Genomic DNA, 19698 nt, shown 5'->3' with positions numbered 1-19698 from the left:
ATGAGTTATATTTTTTGGTCATTTATACAGTTAAACAATAAGCAGCATATATGTCTCTACACGTGACTTTCCCTATTAATTTTAAGGGGAAGAATGGAGATATTTAATATTAATTACCTTGCCATATACCATTACAATTTATATTTATATTTTTCTGTAAACTGCAGTTTAGCCCACCCGTCACCCAGACATTAAAACAAATTTGATTTCTACTGTCCTTCCCACATATGTTTGAAGAGTACACGTCACATTAGCTTTGATCACACACATCACAGACCCCTAGCATTTATCACTACAACTAATTCTTTTCTAAATGGAGTATCTAGTTTAGAAGGAAATCAAGGAAATGCTAAAGAATCTCCCACTTCCTATGAAAATTGTTTTATTTTCCACAGGCTTATTCCAAGCGTGTCAGAATGTATTGTAGATGAAAACTGGTTAGGTGCATATAGAAAAATTTTCAAGATGTGGCTCTATAGGCACATACACTTAATATAAATCCTTTTTGAAAATCCTTTACCTCAGTTCCACCTATAATTTTTTTTTCAAGTTTAAAACTACAGAAAGAATGGAGAACGAGAGAACACATTTCTTAAAAAATGCTTGAGAAGTACTTCATAAATGTGTCCAAAAACATGAAAGAGTCACTAAGAAATTTTTAGCTGACACTACAAAGGACATCTTGTCAACAACAACAGTAAAAACCTGGCAGTCAGACAGCTACAGAGTCCAGACTTCCCCATTTCAGAACTGACACTTTTGTATCAGGTCTACTACTTGTAGAAAAACAGTAAAAATCCTAAGGTTAAGATAATATTTCCGGTGAGACCACTAACTCCCCTATCAATCTGTAAGGAGAATGATTAACCACACAGAGCACAACACAGCCCAAATTTACCATTAGATTCCTGCACCATGTGGACGAGGCCTGGAGGGGGTGTCACCCTTGACCCCATTTTCTGGTAACTGAGCTGAAGAGCTTACTTGTAGTTTCTGTACATCTTTTGTTTTGTGCGCTCTCATACAAGGTACCATCAAAACAAACTGTCCTTGGAGTTTAGCTTCATTTTATAGCACTATTGTGATTATCGTTCTTAATGGAGACTCTCACCTAAGTATACAGCCCAACACATACAACTCTAAGTAAACTGTAAAGAATGACATCAACCTCACTGTAAAAACATGAGGTTCTTAGCAAATAACAGAAGAATTGCATGCAAATTGTTAACAAGGAGTTAAAAACTCAAAGCGTGCATGCTTCAATCTACAAAATATTACGTAGGTTTCTTTTTAAAACTTGGTTAAAGACGAAGTCAATTAATGTGTAGACGTCTATTCAAATTGGTTTGGACTGCAAATAAATAATAAAAAGTTAAATCATTAACATTATTCACCAGGATATCACAGGCAAAATAGGTTATTCACAGAATAAGTGGGGCTATAAAGAGCACTTTATAATTTCCTCTACTCTGTTCATTACTATCTTCACAAGACATCACTCTCTGACATCAGATTTTCCATGTAGTGTTTGCTTGTTTACTGCCCTTCTGTCTTCTCCCACTAGAATGTAAATTCCATAAGGGCAGAAACCTTATTTTCCGCTCTATTCCAGGTTCGGAGAACAGAGTCTAGCACACAGCAGAGGTTCCAAACAAATCTGAATGAATCTCCTGAATGAAGGGATGGATGGATAAACGGCCTCTCCCTTTCACCTCCCCTACTTCCTTTCCTCCATACTCATGTTAACCATCCTTTGAGGCCAGGGTCAAACTCTACTATCCCTGTGAAGATTAGGTCCCGCAATCCTCCAGTCTCTTTCTCCTTCATACCGTGAATTTGGCACTTCCCAGCTGTCTGATAATTGTTTACCTTTGCATATGTATATAGCTCCTTTAAAATTCTCATAATCTTCATTCTGGGCAGGGACCCATGCCCCTAACTTTTGGTATCCATCTCAGGATGTGTAAAGAGTACACCACTAATAAATGCTCTGTTTGACTGATTCACATCTGTAGTCAATCCAGAAATCAATTCAGTTAAGAGTTTCAACTTTTTATAACCTAGCCCTCCCTTTCCAATAACTCAATTGAAATTGCAGCGGGTCCCCCTCTATTTTTTAAATTTATCTTTGGCAATTTCAAGCTTTACATTCTCATATACACAACTAGAGCTGCTCAAAATGCACTTCATCCATCCCCCTCCCCCAAGATTAATTTTTGTATGTAATAACAAAATCTTGTGACTTTTTGGTGATACCTACAATGAGGTATCTAACCCCAATCAAGACGGAGGTAAAGTTCCATCACTCTCTTCCTGTTGCTGAGGTATTGGAGGGTATTTTTTCTTTTTATGCCTTTTTCCTTTCATGTCAAGATGTATCCCATTTCCTTCTTGCCTGATCATAGCCCTGGCAAGCTTTTATTATTTCTTTGTACCTGTCCTTGGTAATCTGCCTCAGATCCTCCTTTCTGAGCCACTCCTGTTTCCTTCAGTCATTTATTTGATTACATTTCAAACTTCTCAGTCAGTTTGTGTATGAGACTGGCGTCTTCTTAAAGCCTGAGCCTGCTTCTTTAAATCTGGCCAAACTTTATGAACCCTATATCCCTTCACAAAGCCAACCAACCCTTGGTCAATCTGGGCTAAATGAAATGTACAAAAATATCAGATTATCCACAACACAAGATAATCAGAAAAAATTTGACATCTGGCTTTGGGCCAGATTTACTTTCTTAATTATATTTTTGCTTAAGCCACCGTTAGAAACATTTTCTTTTATGATGGTGGATATGTGTCTTGGTTTTAAATTTTGATACAGTTAATTTTTTTTAAAAAGCCAATCAAACATCAACTGTGGTTTTTCCTATGAAGCCTTTTTAACTAGTTTTTTCAATCTGTTGAAAACTGTCATAAAATCTTGTTTCTGTTTCCCCTGATTTATTTCTTCCCTGTTTTTGGGCTTCTGATCCAAATCAGCTTACCCTGTGTTAATTTACTTCTTTAATTTAAAGTACTATTTGCTTGAGAATGCAAAGCATTATAAAAACATTACACGTCTAGTAAAATTTTCAGTCCAAATAACACTGGATAGAAAACTCCGTTTTTTTTTTTTTTTGATACTCCAGGAAAAGTTGGGTTTCTAGGATATATTACACTGGTAATGCTAGCAAATTATATTTAGTGGGCTATAACGATTGGCTGAAAAATAGAAAAACATTAATTTTGAACAGCTATATAAGTCAGCTTCATCAATATATAATCCCATAGGCCAAAAACTCTATAGAATTAAATTCCCAATACAGGCATTTATAGAAAAGAGCATCAAAACAAACTCACACATCAACCCTGGCCCTTCTCCTGACCCCAGCCTAAACTGTGCACCAATCTCAGACTTGATCTCAGCCTCACTGCCACAAATGGGTTTCTAATGTTTAAGAAAAAGGAAAAGAACTAGGTTAACAGGATCTTCTCTTTTGCCCCCTTTTCAGTTACTGCCATTAAGCTTTTGGTCAAAGAGATCCTTAATCCTCAATTTTACATGACCGTTTTCACTTTACAGCTATTCAATTATTTTACATTCAAATGCGCATTTATAGCGCTTGAACCTATTTTTTTTTCATGTTAGTCACCATATTACCAGCAGAATTAAGAATAAACTCATTTGTACTGTTTTCCCCCATGTAGAACTTTGATAAGTACAAATTATTTTACCTAAAAGCCAACTTTTGGGCTGGTGTCTTTTAGGCGAAGTTTTTACATAAGATGTTAAATGTTAACCGCCCCCAAAACCTTTTTAACAACAAGCTTTCACACAGTCATCAAACTCAGTTAAATTCCAGAACTTTACTTAAAAAACAAAAACAAAAAACTTTCACAGTGCCTAGTCACATTCTGACTAAAATCCCCATTCAAAGCCCCCAATTTTTAGTTTTTTAATTTACCTTCTCCAGGCTGCTGCCTTCACCAAACACAGAATCCCACAAGTCTCAATTAACTACGGCCTCCCCAGCTGTTTATCCAATACACATGATTCTCAAGGAAAGGTAAATAATTCACAAGTGACTAATTCAATTGGTAAGAATTCTTTTCTTCTTTTAAAAATTTACCTCGACTTCAAAAATCTCTTTTCAGAATAGTATAAATCCTTTGAGGAAACAGTTGTCACCTATGTGCCCTCATAAGATGAGTGGCTTAAAGAGGCATTTTTCTGACAGTCTAAGTTCCCCAAATACTAGTCATAAGGTCTTTCATGGATGGTAAATTTCACACACACACACACACACACAAACACACACGCCCCGGAAAGAAAGGAAAGAAACATACCTGGTCATTTTCTAAACAGGTTTGATAGGTTTGGTTCCCTTGTAAGAGCAGAGTATTTACTTACAATCTTTTAAAGCAGAAGTGGCAGCCAGAGCACTGGGTAAATAAAAACTTCAGAGAGGTTTAAAAACCCTGCATCTCAACTCACTTACCCCTGATTCAAGGGGACGGCACTGCAAACCCCAGGGCAAATGAGATTATGTAACAGGTTTTTCCTCTCCACTTTATTCATCACAGGCTGGCTGGAGGTGTGCTTTCTCCAAACGATTCGAGGCACCCAGGACTTGATTTAGGATCTCTGCAGCTGACGTTTGATACACTTCCTTAGGATTTTGCAGGATCCATTCATTTTAAGATCTACTTGTATTTTCTCGAGTTAATTACCGGGTTGCTGCTGTTGTCGTTTTAAGGAAATAAACCCAGCAGCACCTGAAAACTTCAGTTTTGCACCAGTATCTTCCTCCCCTGTGTTTCATTCCGTGAAGCTACACATGATAACACAGACCTTCGGTCGTCTCCCTGGGCTTTTTCCTTTCTCACGTTTTACGACTGGTGTAAATAAAGAAGTCACTGGCGCACCGGGCCGGGCCCCCAACACCGGGCCTCAGGGGTCCCAGGAGGAAAAGCGAGTTGACTGAAGAAAGCAACCCCGTCACCACCCCGGTGGCCGCGCGGCTTACGCCAAAGGCGAGCTGGAGATAATGGGAACCGTCAGGCCGGGGCCCCACTTGGCAGGCGTGTTGTGTAACAGTCGCGCCTGGAAGTGAGCAGCTTCGCCCGCGAAGGGACCGCGTCGGCGGCGGCTCCTGGCGGCGGGACCCGGCCGCCCGGCCCGAGGCCCCCGCCCCCCGCCCCCCGCGCCGGCCCCCCCGCCGGGCGGCCCCCCCGCCCCCGCTTCCCACGCGCGCGCCGCTCCGGCCCGCGGTCGCCCCCCACCCCGCCCTGGACCCCGGGCCCGGCCGCCGGGAGGGCAGCGCCGGCGGGGCGCGCGGACGAGCGCCCACGCTACCGGCGCGGCGGGAGCCCGGCCCCGCGCCCTCCCACCCCGCCGTCCGCGCGGCCACTTACTTTCGGGGCCGCCGACCTCCCGGCTCCCTCGGGGGGGGGGGAACGAAAGTCGTCACGGCGTCTCCCCGCGGGGCCCCCTCGCCTCCCGGACCCGCGAGGCGCCGCGACGGAGCCGGGAGGGCGGCTGCGCTCCCGCTCGCGTCCGTCCCGTCGCGCTCTCCTCCTCCTCTTCTTTTCGCTATATTATCTTCTCCTGCTCGGAGGGGCGGGGGGGGCGGGAGGCTCGGGACGCGCGGAGCCGTTTGCAACTTTTCTTCGCTCTTTCTCTCTAACCCCCCACCCCCGATCAGCCTTGAAAAAACACTGTCGAAAGAGGCGAGGAACCTGGGAGGTGGAGGTGGCGGCGGGGACGCGGAGGGGGTTGGGAGAGGTGATGGTGGTCGTTTGAAAACTGCTCAGAGCCCCCCAAACAGGGATACCCAGAAAGAGGGGGAAAGGCGGGGGGTTGGGGGGGTGGGGGTTGGGGGGAAAGAGAAAGAGTCGCTGGTCAGGAAACTTCAAGCGCGGATGAGGTCATTGGTTTAAAAATAAAGAGATGGCGTCACTTGAAACCAATCCCAGTGAATGAACTCAGCGGAGCCCCGGGGAAAGGAGGAGACAGGCGAGGGCAGGGCGGTGGGCGCCGGGCGGGGCCGTGCGCCCGCCCGAGCCCGGAGCGCGGCTCGGCGCCTGGTCGCGGCCGCTCGGGGAGGGGTCGGGTCCCGTTCCGTTCCGGGGCCCGGCCGCTCCGGGACAGGTTCCGCGGGCGCCGTTGGGAGGAGCCGGGCGGCCCGGGGAGGCGGCCCCGCGGCCTCCTCCTTGCGCGCCCGCCGGCCGCCCCCCGGGCCCCTGATCTCCCCGACTCCCGACCCCCGGGGCCGGGGCTCGGCCGCGCGCCTTCAGCGCTGCGCCCCAACAGGTATTTCAGGGTGTTCCCCCCCCCCCCGCCCCTCGCCGCCCCAGCGAGGCGCAGAGCCTTTTCCGCCTCCTTGGGCTGTTTCCAGCTGCCTCCCCAGCGTGAAGAAACGCCAACAATGATTTGAGAGCATTACAACCGCTCTTTAAAAAGTGACGAATCTAAAACGCAGGGCGCTGCCGTCTCTTAGGAAAGAGAAGCTACAGGTACTTTAAGAAAGAAATCACACTCAGGTGGTCAAGCGCTCAGCTCCCTCTGTGTGTTTGTCGTTGAAAGCCCTCACCTGAATGCTCCTAACATTCATTACTTCACTGTGCTTATATTTACTTATTATTTCTATTTACATTTGTAAATGTAACGAGCGCGAGCAGGCTAAAATGCCCTTCACAGGTATGTTCTGTATCGGGCAGCACAGACCAGAGGTTCACCGCCCCTTGCGAAGTGCAAGAGCAAGACCCCGTTGATTTAACTTAACACACTTCGTGCATTTTTTATTTGGATTAATTAAAATAGCTTTGTTTTGAAACTACATTACACACTTTGGGAAACTAGAGACCTGAGGTGGCGACAAACCGGGGCTTGGAATCACTGAACAGGACAATCGGAGCTTTATTCTAGTGTGCTTTGAGCATTTGAGCATGAAGCTGCTTCTAACTGAGAAGTACTCACGTGGATATCACATAACAAAGATGTGATTAATGACGGAAAAGCACATTGCGAGCGGACTGCCCCATGAGCCAGAATTTGTGTGTAGGAATAGTAGCTCCTAAAATATTCCATTTACAATGTACTGGATTTGGGACATTGGTCCCTAAAGGCCAATCTTTGTTGGGGAATGTCCGTTTGGACACTGCCTGGGGCTTTTTGTTGTTGTCCTGTTTTTGTTTTTGATTGGTAAAAGAACTGAGAAGCAGGTTTGGGGTTCATCTAACGAAAGATGAAACATCTCCATACTCCTTTTCTGCCTTTAAATCCTGCAGCTTAAGTGCAATCGTTCTTATAATCATTTAAGGTTAGTATTAGGGTAAGCCTCTAGGAACTTCCGGCCCATCTTTTACAGGAGGAAAAGGAGCCCATCTGGAGAGGGGGAGAGCGCTGAGCACTCGAGGCAGTAAAAGACGCCTGAAGGCCATGGATGCAGAGCCGACTTTCTGCCTCTGCCTTTGACCTCTTTAAGACTTCTGCAGAGGGGAAGCAATCTCTCCCGCGGCGCCCTGCCCTCTGGTGGCCGGGGGATGTTACTGCAGCTCCAATGGGATTACTGCCTATGCTCTTAAAGAAAACCTCTAGAAATCGACTGCCCATATAGACCTGCTGTTTCTAGAACGGTTTCAAAGGGGTAGTTGGAAAGGATCTGCATCTCCAGTCTGACTAGCTGGAGGAGTTGGGATTTGGGGGAAGGAAGGAAAAGAGAGAGAATCCTTGTCCTGGAGGTGGAGAGCCTGGATCTTGAAGACTTCTTTAGATGCTGCAGCTCCAGGCGCCTTATTCTGACACGTCTTGAAACCTCTCTCGACTTTCTTCATTTATACAATTAAATTGGAGCGCCTTCCATGTATGTGGTGCTATGATAGCTATTATGGGAGTCTCCCAGTGCATATCATCTAACTAGGGAATGAGACATGCATGGATTAAAACTAATGAAAAACTAAATTAATGATTGAGTGGCATACGATATTGGTTAAAAGAGTCCAGCAGAGAAAAGGAGCGATGTCAGCTGGGGTTTGATAGTTAAGATCTAGTTTGGGGGAAGAGGGTTCAGCGGAGGGACGATTCTAGACGGGAAATGGCAGGAGTGAAGACATGGATATGGAATGCATAAGGGGTATTCAGGTGAGGGATGAATAGACCCTTCTAACAGTAGTAGAGATTGGGGTGAAGCAATCAAGAATTAGGCTGAATTTGAGATTTAGAGGCACACTGCAGAGGTACATGAATGGTAGGATACATAGCCTGTTAGTAGTCCAGCAAATAAATATTGAACAAGTTTATGTCACTAAAGAGTACATTCCTCCTTGTTCTACTAAAAGAGCTTCTGTATATGCCAACAACAAACAGGTAAGAACAAATGTAAAACAGTATCATTTATTGATACAGTTGCTCCAGAGAATATGAAATATTTAGGTATAAATCTAACAAATCATGTACAGGATCTGTATGCTGAAAATTATAAAATGCTGATTAAAAAAAATTAAAGAAGACCTAAATAATGGGCTTGGAAGCCCCAATATAGTAAATACATCAGTTCTTCCCAAATCGATTTATAGATTTAACACAATTCCTATCAGTAATCCCAGCAAGGTTTTTTTGGTAGGCATAGGCCAGCTTAACCTAAAACTGCTTCCAGTATGTTTAAAGGATTGAGTGAGTGCTAGGTTCCCCAAAAGCAGACAAACGGCTCATGTATTTAGGGCGCCAGCAAAGCAGGGGCTCCAAGGTCTTACAATCAGACCATCTGTAAAGAAGCTATTTTTGTTTCAGTACACGCAAGTGTATGGTTTAGTACTGTTTCTGGTTAGAGTTTAATATGAGGGAGGCGCACCAAATTTTTTGGCCAGAATTAAAGATGGAAGAGGAGCACCATCATCTTTAGTGCTGAGACCCCCTTAAGGTTTTTGTTTGTTTGTTTTTTAATGTATTTATTTTTTTTATTTATTTATGGCTGCGTTGGGTCTTTGTTGCTGTGCGCAGGCTTTCTCTAGTCGCGGCGAGCGGGGGCTGCTCTTCGTTGCAGTGCATGGGCTTCTCATTTCAGTGGCTTCTCTTGTTGTGGAGCATGGGTTCTAGGCACAAGGGCTTCAGTAGTTGTGGTTCACGGGCTCAGTAGTTGTGGCGTACAGGCTTAGTTCCTCTGCGGCATGTGGGATCTTCCCAGACCAGGGCTCGAACCCGTGTCCCCTGCGTTGACAGGCGAATTCCCAACCACTGCGCCACCAGGGAAGCCAAGACCCCCTTAAGGTTTTAATCTGTCCCTGGCTCTGGGACTGCGGTTATAACGAGAGGCAAGGCCCCTTCCCTCATGGAACTAACATTCTCGTGGGGAGAGAAGACAAAAACAGCCAGGGCTGTAACAAGATCAGTTTTACTGGAGAAAACTGGGTGTTGTGATAGCGCATGGTTGAGGGTGGGGTGAAGGTGGTTGGCGGAGACATTCCTGAGGAGGGGGCGCTTGAACTGAAGCCTGAATGCAAGGCGGGATGCGGTCTGGGCAGGGGCAGCAGGTCACTCCGAGACTGTTCAGCAGAAACAGAGTGACTTGTAGGGAGGGAGTTGGTATGTTCCCAGGGCAAAAGGGAGGCCAGTGGAGCTCAAAAGTATAAAGCGATGGCGAGCAGGAGCCAGACCACACAGGACTTTATAATGCATGGTAAGGCATTTGCATTCTACTCTGCAAGATTTAAGCAGGTTAGCACATGACCTGATTTATGAAGAAGATATTTACAAGTAAGCATAAGAGTTTAGTTTTGAAAAGGGAGTTTTGATAATATTCTATGAATATTTAATTTAGCAGCTCCCTCTTCCAATGGGAAGTAAGCATTTCTGATAATTTCGTTTTATCTCCAGGGATCCCATTAATGTTCCCAAATCAAATATTCTTAGCCTAGGGTTCATGGCTTCCAGGGAGTACGTGGACGGGCTTCAGACGGTCTAGGAGCCCCCTAAAATTTTGTACGTATATGCTTATGTGTGTTTTCCTGTGAGTGGGTCCCTAGCTTTCAACAGGTTTTCAAAGCATTTTCAATACACACACAAAACGGATAAGACCTGATTTACCTTTAAGTCTTGGCTGTGTTTTTTGGATGGTAGTTGCTGCTACTGTCCTAGGGCTCATGGCCCCATACAAACGAATCACAGCTCTGGAAGGAAGCAAGTTCTGCCTCAAAGAGGTGAGACACTATGTTGGAGGAGAGCACTCTTCTGGCAGAGTAGGAGGCAATATTCTAAGAGTTTGCCTCTGAAGGAAGTTCCTGGAAGAAGATCTTACCTCTGTGACGTGTCAACAAGAAGACACCTAAGACATTACCTGATACCGTCCCACTCACTTTACATAAAAGGGAGCGCAGGTCCAGAGAGGTTAAGTGGCTTGCCCAAGAATGCACAGCTAGTTAGGAACTAAACTGGGATTAGAAACAGTTCTCCCATCTTTAAGTACAGTGCTCCGTGCTCCTCACTGGAAGGTTTATGAAGAACCTGGACCAAGTATGGTGCTTAAAAGTCTAATGGGAATGAAGTGTTCAATTCCATTCAATTAAATTAAACAAATACATGCTCATTTGTAAGGAAATGGAAGGAAGGAGGGAGGTGAAGGTGTTCGAAAACATACAATCCCCTCTCTGAAAGAGATTAAAAGCCTCAACGTCAAATTAAGATGTACAACCAAGAAAGAATAAATGGCAACAACACTGTTATCAGTGTATCTCTGATCTTTGTGTGGCAAATATGTAAACAGACACAATAAGTTACAAAAACTAGATGACTTTTCATTTATCAATTAGGCAAAGATTTTTAAAACGGGTATGGGACTTCCCTGGTGGCGCAGTGGTTAAGAATCCTCCTGCTAATGCAGGGGACACGGGTTCGAGCCCTGGCTCAGGAAGATCCCACACGCTGAGGAGCAACTAAGCCCGTGTGCCACACTACTGAGCCTGCGCTCTAGAGCTCGCGAGCCACAACTCCTGAGCCCGTGAGCCACAACTACTGAGCCTGTGCACCTAGAGCCCGTGCTCTGCAAGAAAAGAAACCACCGCAATGAGAAGCCCGCGCACCGCAACGAAGAGTAGCCCCCGCTCGCTGCAACTAGAGAAAGCCCGTGCGAAGCAACGAAGACCCAACGCAGCCGTAAATAAATAAATAAATAATTTATTCTTTAAACAAACAAACAAAAAACCAGGTAATCCCAGGATTGAGTCAGGAGTGTGGAGACAGGTAAGCAGAAAGAAAGGCAGTGGACATGGCTGTTACAGAATGCGAAGAAAAAAGCGTTTCAAGCAGGGAAAGAGTGTGTTTCCAGTGTACTAATACTCAGAGAAGGTAAGGTCTAAAAAGTCTTCCTTGATTTAGCAATTAAGTGACCGTGAAGAGGGTGGTTTCACCAAAGACAGTCTTGCAAGATTGCAGTGAGTTCACCAGGGAATGAGAAACAGTGGACTAGAAACTATTTTTTCAAGGAGATTGCGTGTTAAGGGGAGAAAAAAAGATCCTGCCCAGCTTCAGGCAAATGTAGGACATTTCAGTCCTACAAAGATCCTAATGACCTGATAACCAGACTATTTGGTTGTCTTATTTTAATCAAACAATTCATAACAAACAGGTATTCGGGAAGCGCCCTGAGAAATGAGAATCTCTCAGTTGCAATCTCAGGAGAGTTGCGGATGGACTTTTGCTATCTACAGCCCAAACTTGATTTTCAATGTTATGTAGAACACACATTTGGGGGTTTTGTCAAGGTTGCTTTGACAAGTCTTTTAATAACTGTGAAATAAAATATTAAGAATAAAAGAATTCTCATTCCTAACATCAGATGTATTTATCTTTCAAAAGGCTGAAAAGTTCTTTTATAAATGATGGTGGTCGTAGGGGGGGAAAGTAAATCAAGGCTAAAAACTATTTGTGAATTTAGCTTCTTTTCATCTGACTCTAAAGGAAAATAATTGGCGTGAATGCAGTAATGTCCTTTTTTTCCTCTGATATAAAGAATATGAAAAAGTGGTGTTTGTTTTTGAAGACCAGTGATCTTTAAATGGTTTTCTGAGTAAGTGTAGCTCTCGAAGTGCTCAGTGGTTTTCTGGACTATAAATGACAATGTTCAATAATAATTCGTGTTTATAAATGTAAACATTACCTTTAGGAACAGTCTTAAACTAGTAACAGAACCTCTTATTCAACGTTGGTTAAACAGCAAGATAGTATATTCTGACCAAACCGCAAAATACTATTTTGATTAAAAAGTACTTTTTAAAATTTGTGTAAAGTCAGTGTTTTAATGTATTGAAGAAAAACATCTAGTTCTCTTTAGATCACTGAGTTTTTAGGACTATCTCAAGCCACTACTATATGGGAATCAGCTGCATAGCACAGGGAGATCAGCTCAGTGCTCTGTGACCACCTAGAGGGGTGGGATAGTGAGGGTGGGAAGGAGATGCAAGAGTGAGGAGATATGGGGATATATGTATATGTATAGCTGATTCACTTTGTTATAAAGCAGAAACTAAGACACCATTGTAAAGCAATTATACGCCAATAAAGATATTTTTAAAAAAAAACACTACTATAAAGAAACTAGAAATTAAATGGAATTTGAAAATAAACTAATATCATCATGTTAAATCCAACACAGAAACAGCTCTTTTGTACAAGGTATATACTGGGTTTTTAACTCTCATAACAACCAGAAGAGTTAGGTATTATTATTTTCTTTTCTATTTTACAGTGGAGGAAATTGAGGCTGAGAAAGTTTAAGGAGTTGGCTCAGAGACACAGAACTAGGAAATCGCAAGTTAGAACTCAACCCAAGTTTTCTTACAGGAGGTTTCGTGGAGAAGATCAAGAAAATACAAAATATAAGTAGTTCAAAATAGTACTACAAGCAATGCCACTCTCTTAGAATGCACTTTTATGATTATGGGTCAAACTTAGATAAATAATGAAGTTGGAAAAAAGCTACAGAAGTTGGAAAAAATGAGGGCTGTCTGAGCTGGGGCAGAGCAGCCAGCTCCAGATTCCAGCTCTGCCGCATACTGGCTATGTAACTGGTGGGAAACTTAGTTTCCTCATCTTCAGTATGAAGGTTGTTAACACCAACCGTCCAGAGCTGTTGTGGGTTTCAAATGACTACCAAGGAAAGCATCAAATAGAATGCATAATTCCACACGGTAAATACTCACTACATACTGATTCCTTCCTTTTTAGGAAGGGCTGAATGTAGAACAGACTTAGATAGTGAACAATAGATTGAATTGGGATATTAAAAAAGAAGGGGAAGCTCATTCCAGGAAGAGAAAACACACAGTTGGAGACACAGCAGGGAAAAGGTGTTTAAAATAGTTTAACTGAAGCAGAACATTTGTATTCAACAGTTTATAATAAGCCTGGAAAGCGTTTTGGGGCCAGATTACACAGGGCCTCAGCCAAAAAAACTAGCTTCTCTGTTATAAGTAGCAGGGAATGATCGATAATTTGGTTCCTTTTTAAAAATTATGCTTTATTGGTCTTATTTTCTATCATAAAGCAATACATGTCCATTGCTAAAAGTCTGTGAATTACAGAAACATGTAAAGTGTAAAGAAGAAAATTCAAATCACCTTATTCAATGGTTACCCTTGGGAGAGAGATAAAAGTTTTTTATTGCTATATCCTTTGATAGTATTTTGACTCAGTTTTTCTTTTACCATGTACATTTGTTGTCTTACCACTAGTAATGAAGTTTATAAATATATGGAAACACTAAGCAGATTTACATAACCTTTTTTAATGCAAAGATTTGCCTCTAAAAAGTGGAATTGCATATTTGGAATGGTCAGATGACCAATGAGAGCTCCCCAATGCTGCAACAAATGAAGTCTGACCTACAAACTTACAGGGTATAATGTTTGCTTATCTTTATTATGTATCTGGCCCTATAATTTCAACCTATAGTTGTAACAGTTTTTCCTTTTAATTTTAATACAATGAAGTTATTTAATTTTGCAAAAAGATATTGCCACCATCACACTGTCCAAGGATAACCTTTGGGGACATTTGGACGTATCTTCTCTAGTTTAAAGGTTTGAACTCAGAAAAAGATGGGATAAAAGTGGGATTTCAGGTGGCTTAGTCTGACCAAAGCATATTAGAAAGATCTGAGGAAGGGGAATCATAGAACAAGAGAGACCGTATTGGGCTCTAGCAATAACTGAGGCATAAGTCAAAAAGAGCCAAGGTTGATACAGTGGCAACGGACATGGAAACAAGTGCAAGAAATAGTGCAGAGGGAGGACTGAGAGAACTTGGTGATTCATGCGCTCTGGAGGGCGGAGGAGATGAGTCATTAAAGATGATGCTAAAGTGTCACCTTCGGCAACTTACATAAGCTTAAATTTCCTCAGCTATAAAATAGGGTTAATGATCGTACCTTCCTCATAGGGTTGTTGGGAGGATTCAATGGATGACGTCTAAAACACTTAGCACAATAACTGGAATGTATTCCCAGTAAGGGTTCGCTGTTACTGTTCTTATAGCTGCTGAATCTAGATGACAGGGTTAATGATGAAATTCTCAAAAGAAATAGGAAAGTCAGGGTGGAGGTCAGATTGAGGTGAGGGAGGTGGGGCTGAGCTATAATTTAGACATGTGCAATTTAGGTTTATGGTGGACAGGGAATTAAAAATATTCAGCAAGTAGCCACCACTGGCCAGTGATGTTCTTGACAACAGGTACATTCTAGGAAGACTCCACATTCGTAAGAAGCAGACATACGGAGAGTGGATACCCACTGCAAAGTATTATCTGCACCTCTCCCCACGACCTCCACTTATTAGAGAAATTACCTTAACTAATGAGCAATCTCTGTAAGTACTGACTTCCTAGTTGGATGGCTCTCTGGGCAAGACAGATATCAAAGTAGTGAAGCACCTAGAGTTTGGGACCACATCTGTGAATCTCAACTCTACTGCTTACTATTATCTGATTTTAGAAAAATTAACTCTAGGGAATTCCCTGGCGGTCCAGGTGTTAGGGCTCTGCGCTTTCACTGCTGAGGGCCCGGGTTTGATCCCTGGTCGGGGAACTAAGAGCCCACAAGCCATGCGTCACGGCCAAGAAAACAAAACAAGAAAGAAAGAAAGAAAAATTAACTCTCTAAGCTTCAGCTTCCTTGTTTACAAAATGGAATAATAAAAATTTCCACCTCATAGAACCGATGGGAGGATCAAATGGAAATATTAAATGAAACTCTTTATAAATTATGTGACATCAATACCAAGTATGGCTCTCAGTCTCCCGCTGTGTCTCAGTCCCTTTGGGAATTTTGTTGCCCATGATTGTGTGAAACCCCAGAATGCCAGGCAGCACCTTTGGGGGCAAGACGGTCTGTCAGCCTTTGTTTGGAGAGACTGTGTTAGTTTTCTATTGCTGCTGTAAACAAATTACCACAAACAGTATCTGAAAACAACACAAATTTATTATCTTATAGTTCTAGAATTCTAAAATGGGGGTCACTGGGCTAGAGTCAAGGTGTCAGCTGGGCTGTGTTCTCCTCTGGAGGCTCTAGGGGAAAATGCATTTCCTTGTCCTTTCCAGCTTCTTGAGGTGCCTGCATTCCTTGACTTGTGGTCCCTTCTTCCATCTTCAAAATCAGCAACAGTGGGTTGAGTTCTTCTCACATCACCAACCCGCTCCCTGGTTCTTCTCTGCCCAGTCTTCCCCTATTAAGGATCTTTGTGATTACATTGAGCCCACCTGGATAACCCAGAATTCTCCCCTTTTGTTAAATCTGCTAATTTGCAACTGTAATCCTTCCTTGCAGTGTAGCCTAACATTCACAGGTTCTGAGCATTAGGACAAGGACGTTGAAGGACCATTATTCTGCCTACCACACCTTCCACAAAGGAAACTTCAGGGAGGTTTGCCCCTGCTTCGTCCCTCTGCCTTGCAGGACCTAAATGATTCACCAGATAATGAGCTGTCAACCACAATTGGAGGCTGATAAATAGTCACAATTAGGAGGTGTTTCACGCTAAGATTTTTCTTCTGGACTAATCCTGGTTCTGCTCCATACTGAAAGATATATTTGCAGCCAAACACAATGAATATTAGCTAACTAAACATTTTCAAAGAAATAATGATCGCAGTGAATCTTCTCCAGCATGGGAAAGAAAGGTTTATCATCAACCCTTAAATTTTACAAAAGATACAAATGTCCGTTTCATTTCTGAGACTAAGCCACCCCACAAGTCCCCCATGATCATTACCAATACATTTTTTATTTTTTTAAAAGAACTTTAACAGCAGTGTTTTCATTTTAGCTCCAATTGATGATGAATGGACAGCAGAGTATGTCTTAAGAAAGACAGGTGAAAAATATCAGGTTGCAAAGCAAAGCATGTACATATATCAGAGACTGGAATTTTTTGTTTAAAGGGGTAAAAGGCCATCAGTACTATTTTAGGAGTACCAGGAGTTCAAACACTGTAGTTGGAAATGGCTAAAACCTCAACACCTTTGAATTTCACTCTGAAATTCAGTATTCCTGTTTTTTATCTCTGAGGCATATAAATCAGCTCAAAATAAATTGGTTCAAATCCCCAGTGAAAGTAATTTTTATTTATTTATTTGTAAATATATGATTTTTTGCCTTAAACTGTCCATTTTTAAAAATTAATTAATTTATTTTTGGCTGTGTCAGGTCTTCGTTGCTGCGTGCAGGTTTTCTCTCGTTGCGGTGACCAGGGGCAGCTCTTCGTTGAGGTGCGCGGCCTTCTCATTGTGGTGGCTTCTCTTGTTGTGGAGCCCAGGCTCTAGGCGCACGGGCTTCAGTAGTTACGGTGCACGGGCTCAGTAGTTACGGTGCACCGGCTCAGGAGTTGTGGCTCGCGGGCTCTAGAGCACAGGCTCAGTAGTTGTGGCGCATGGGCTTAGTTGCTCCACGGCATGTGGGATCTTCTCGGACCAGGGCTCGAACCCGTGTTCCCTGCATTGGCAGGCGGATTCTTAACCACTGCACCACTGGGGAAGTCCTCTCCAGTGAAAGTAATTTTTAAAAATTTTAATGGTTGATCTTAATTTTCTAGTAAGAGGCTAGCCTTAGTATGTAACTGAAAGAATATTTAGCTTGACTAACAGGAGAGGCCAGCACTAAAGTGTTCGATGACTTTGGGCAGGACACTCCAGAGAAGGAAAGGCGAGACAGCCCACAAGTATTGAGTATCTCTATTGCCAAGCACTGTATTTACACACATTATTTCACTTAATTCTCACACCGACCCCCATAGGTAGGCACTATTATCTCCATTTTAAAGATGAGGAAATTGAGCCTCCAAGACGTGAAGAGACTCTCCCACAATCACACAGCAGAAGAGGGACAGCACTGGGATTCAGGTCCAGTCCTACCCGACTCCAAAGCTTATACATCCTCTCTCCACCACCCTCAACTGCTCTTCTCTGAGCCCCAAGTTTCCTCATCCACAACATCAAGGAACTGAGTCAGCCAATCTCTGATGCCCCTCATAGCTCTCACTGTATGGCTTTCATGGTTGGGAGGGGAAAGCGGAATCGGGAAGGGGTCTCGGGCACTGGGTAAAACATCTTTCTCTCCTAGGCGGGAAAGCACGGGAAACGTGTGTCCTGCCTGTACTGCCATGACTCCCTGACCTGAGAAAGGAGGCTGCTGGTACTGACAACGACACCAGCGAAGATGGGGCTCCAACACCCACCACTTTAAGAAGAAACAGGCCTTCTAATTCTCCTCTGTGGAGCCACTTTCTATGAGTTTGAATTTCCAAAAACAAATTCATCAACACGTATTGCCGAGAATCTTATCATGCCCAGCACTGAGTTAAATCGTATTGAGAGGCTCCACACGGGCCGGCAAAGAAGTATAAGAGATAGTCTGTATTCTCAGGGAACTCGCAACTAACACACAAAGCAGTTTCTAGAAGACAGCATACAACCAGGACTGAACTGTGTAGTCTAGACGGTATGGACTACAGGATCCAGAGGCGGGGAGATCAATGCGGCTGCTGTACTCTGAGAAGGCTTCGTGAGAACTGATGTAAAGACAGTGTTCTTAACCTTGCCTTCTAGACTTCGTCTTTCCTGGCCTTCTCTGTCATTGTGAAATCCTGGTCGGAACCTTTCACATGGTTCAAAGATTCTCAGTTTTGGAGGCCGCAGTGATGTCCTTCATATCACGTCATCTGAATGCCACTTCACCCTTATTGGCACACAGGGGAGGAGTAAAACCCCAATGGTATGCAAACACCGTCATGGATACTTGCTCCAAGCCATGGGAGGTTTCATGCAAAACCGGTTTCTCAATAGGGCAAATGTTGTGCAAAGATGTAAGAGGCTTGAGAAACTGGGTAAAGGCAAAACCTGTCATAGCAAGAACCAGATTCGAACAGGGACACTTTGCTGTCTGTGTCAGCCATGGTCTGCCTCACCTGGGCTTAAGCATTTCTCCAAACCTTTGGCCCAGAGGCCATAGGTCCTTGGCCCACCTACTAGGAGACTCTTACCCCCCACATCTCCTCACCCTCACGTGCCACTCTGTTGATAAGAGACTCTAGGTCTGAAAAGCTGTTTCAGAATTCCAGACCCTTCCTCACCCTCAGACACCCTCTGTCCCTTTCTCCAAATTTCACCCTCAATACAATCTGGGAATGCAAACTATCCCAAGAGATAGTCTGAATTGATAAGGTCGTCTAGTAGTTTAAATATTCACTACATTTCCTGTGTATTCTGAAACAATGCTAGACTGAGGAATATTTTCCAAACTACTTGAAGACATGAAACAAATACACAGGAGACAGCATCTAAGTGTACCAGATGCTAAATTGAAGGTAACTGGCTCGGAGAAGTGAGAAATCAATACGTACCGAAGTGATGAGGGAAGGTTTCATGAAGGCAGGTTGTAGGATGGACCTTAGAGAGTGGGAAGACTTTAGGGCTTTCCTGGTGGCGCAGGTGTTAAGAATCCACCTGCCAATGCAGGGGACACGGGTTTGAGCCCTGGGAAGATCCCACATGCCGCGGAGCAGCGAAGCCCGTGAGCCACAGGTTCTCAGCCTGTGTGCTAGAGCCCGTGAGCCACAACTACTGAGCCCGCGTACCACAACTACTGAAGCCCGTGCACCTAGAGCCTGCGCTCCGCAACAAGAGAAGCCACCACAATGAGAAGCCCGCGCACCACAACGAAGAGTAGCTCCTGCTCGCCGCAACTAGAGAAAGGCCGCACGTAGCAACAAAGACCCAACACAGCCAAAAAGAAATAAATTAAAAAAAAAAAAAAAGGAGTGGGAATACTTTGGATAGGCAGGGAAAATAAATTATGACAATCTAGAAAAAAGACATGCCGTTAACCAAAGGCAAGAAAAGTGGGAAATATATTCATGAAAAGCCAAGGTAGTCAGCCTGTCTGGAGAAAGAGTGGCACAAGAATGTGCATAGCAAGAATTCGCGGGAAATGAGATCATATGGATAAAATGAATTCATCAACAAACCTAGTAAACATTTATTAAGTGCTGATCAGGTGTCAAGCACTGTGCTAGGTCTCTTGCACATAATAATAGCTTATGCCCAGTAGAGCTTACATTGTGCCAGGCTCTGTGTTAAGCACTTTACCTGCATTATCTCATTGAATCGTCACTACAGACCTATGAGGTGTGTACTGGTTGTATCTGCATTTTACAGATGCAAGAGATGAGGCCCAGGGAGGT

General features: G+C 43.6%; 2 protein-coding genes across 12 annotated transcripts in view; one reads left to right on the top strand and one right to left on the bottom strand.

Annotated features, from left to right (window-relative positions):
• The window catches only part of DUSP16 (dual specificity phosphatase 16), a 133631-nt gene extending 127829 nt beyond the window's left edge, over positions 1-5802 (bottom strand). For 4 of the 10 annotated variants that reach the window (XR_014252418.1, XM_082420211.1, XM_082420207.1 and 1 more), the window contains exon 1: positions 5392-5802. The gene's annotated coding sequence lies outside the window, so the exon portion shown is untranslated. The other 6 variants (XM_082420214.1, XM_082420215.1, XM_082420213.1 and 3 more) reach the window with 5 other exon arrangements.
• A 153-nt stretch (positions 5803-5955) lies between these two features.
• Positions 5956-17780, top strand: LOC309640916 (uncharacterized protein; the record flags this gene model as incomplete). Of its 2 annotated transcripts, none has more annotated exons than XM_082420406.1 (2): positions 5956-6289; positions 7347-17780. In XM_082420406.1, the coding sequence occupies 2 exons, from the start codon at positions 5956-5958 to the stop codon at positions 7451-7453; spliced, it is 441 nt and encodes a 146-aa protein (XP_082276532.1). In that variant the 3' UTR covers positions 7454-17780. The 2 variants fall into 2 exon arrangements, 1 of the variants encoding a protein (XP_082276532.1); XR_014252436.1 differs by having other exon boundaries at positions 6193-6492.
• Between the last annotated feature and the right edge of the window lie 1918 nt (positions 17781-19698).

Source organism: Balaenoptera physalus, assembly GCF_965194825.1.
Source record: "Balaenoptera physalus genome assembly, chromosome: 13".
Lineage (NCBI taxonomy): Eukaryota > Metazoa > Chordata > Mammalia > Artiodactyla > Balaenopteridae > Balaenoptera > Balaenoptera physalus.
Note: the sequence above shows the minus strand (reverse complement) of the source record. Positions and strands in the feature narration are given on the sequence as shown.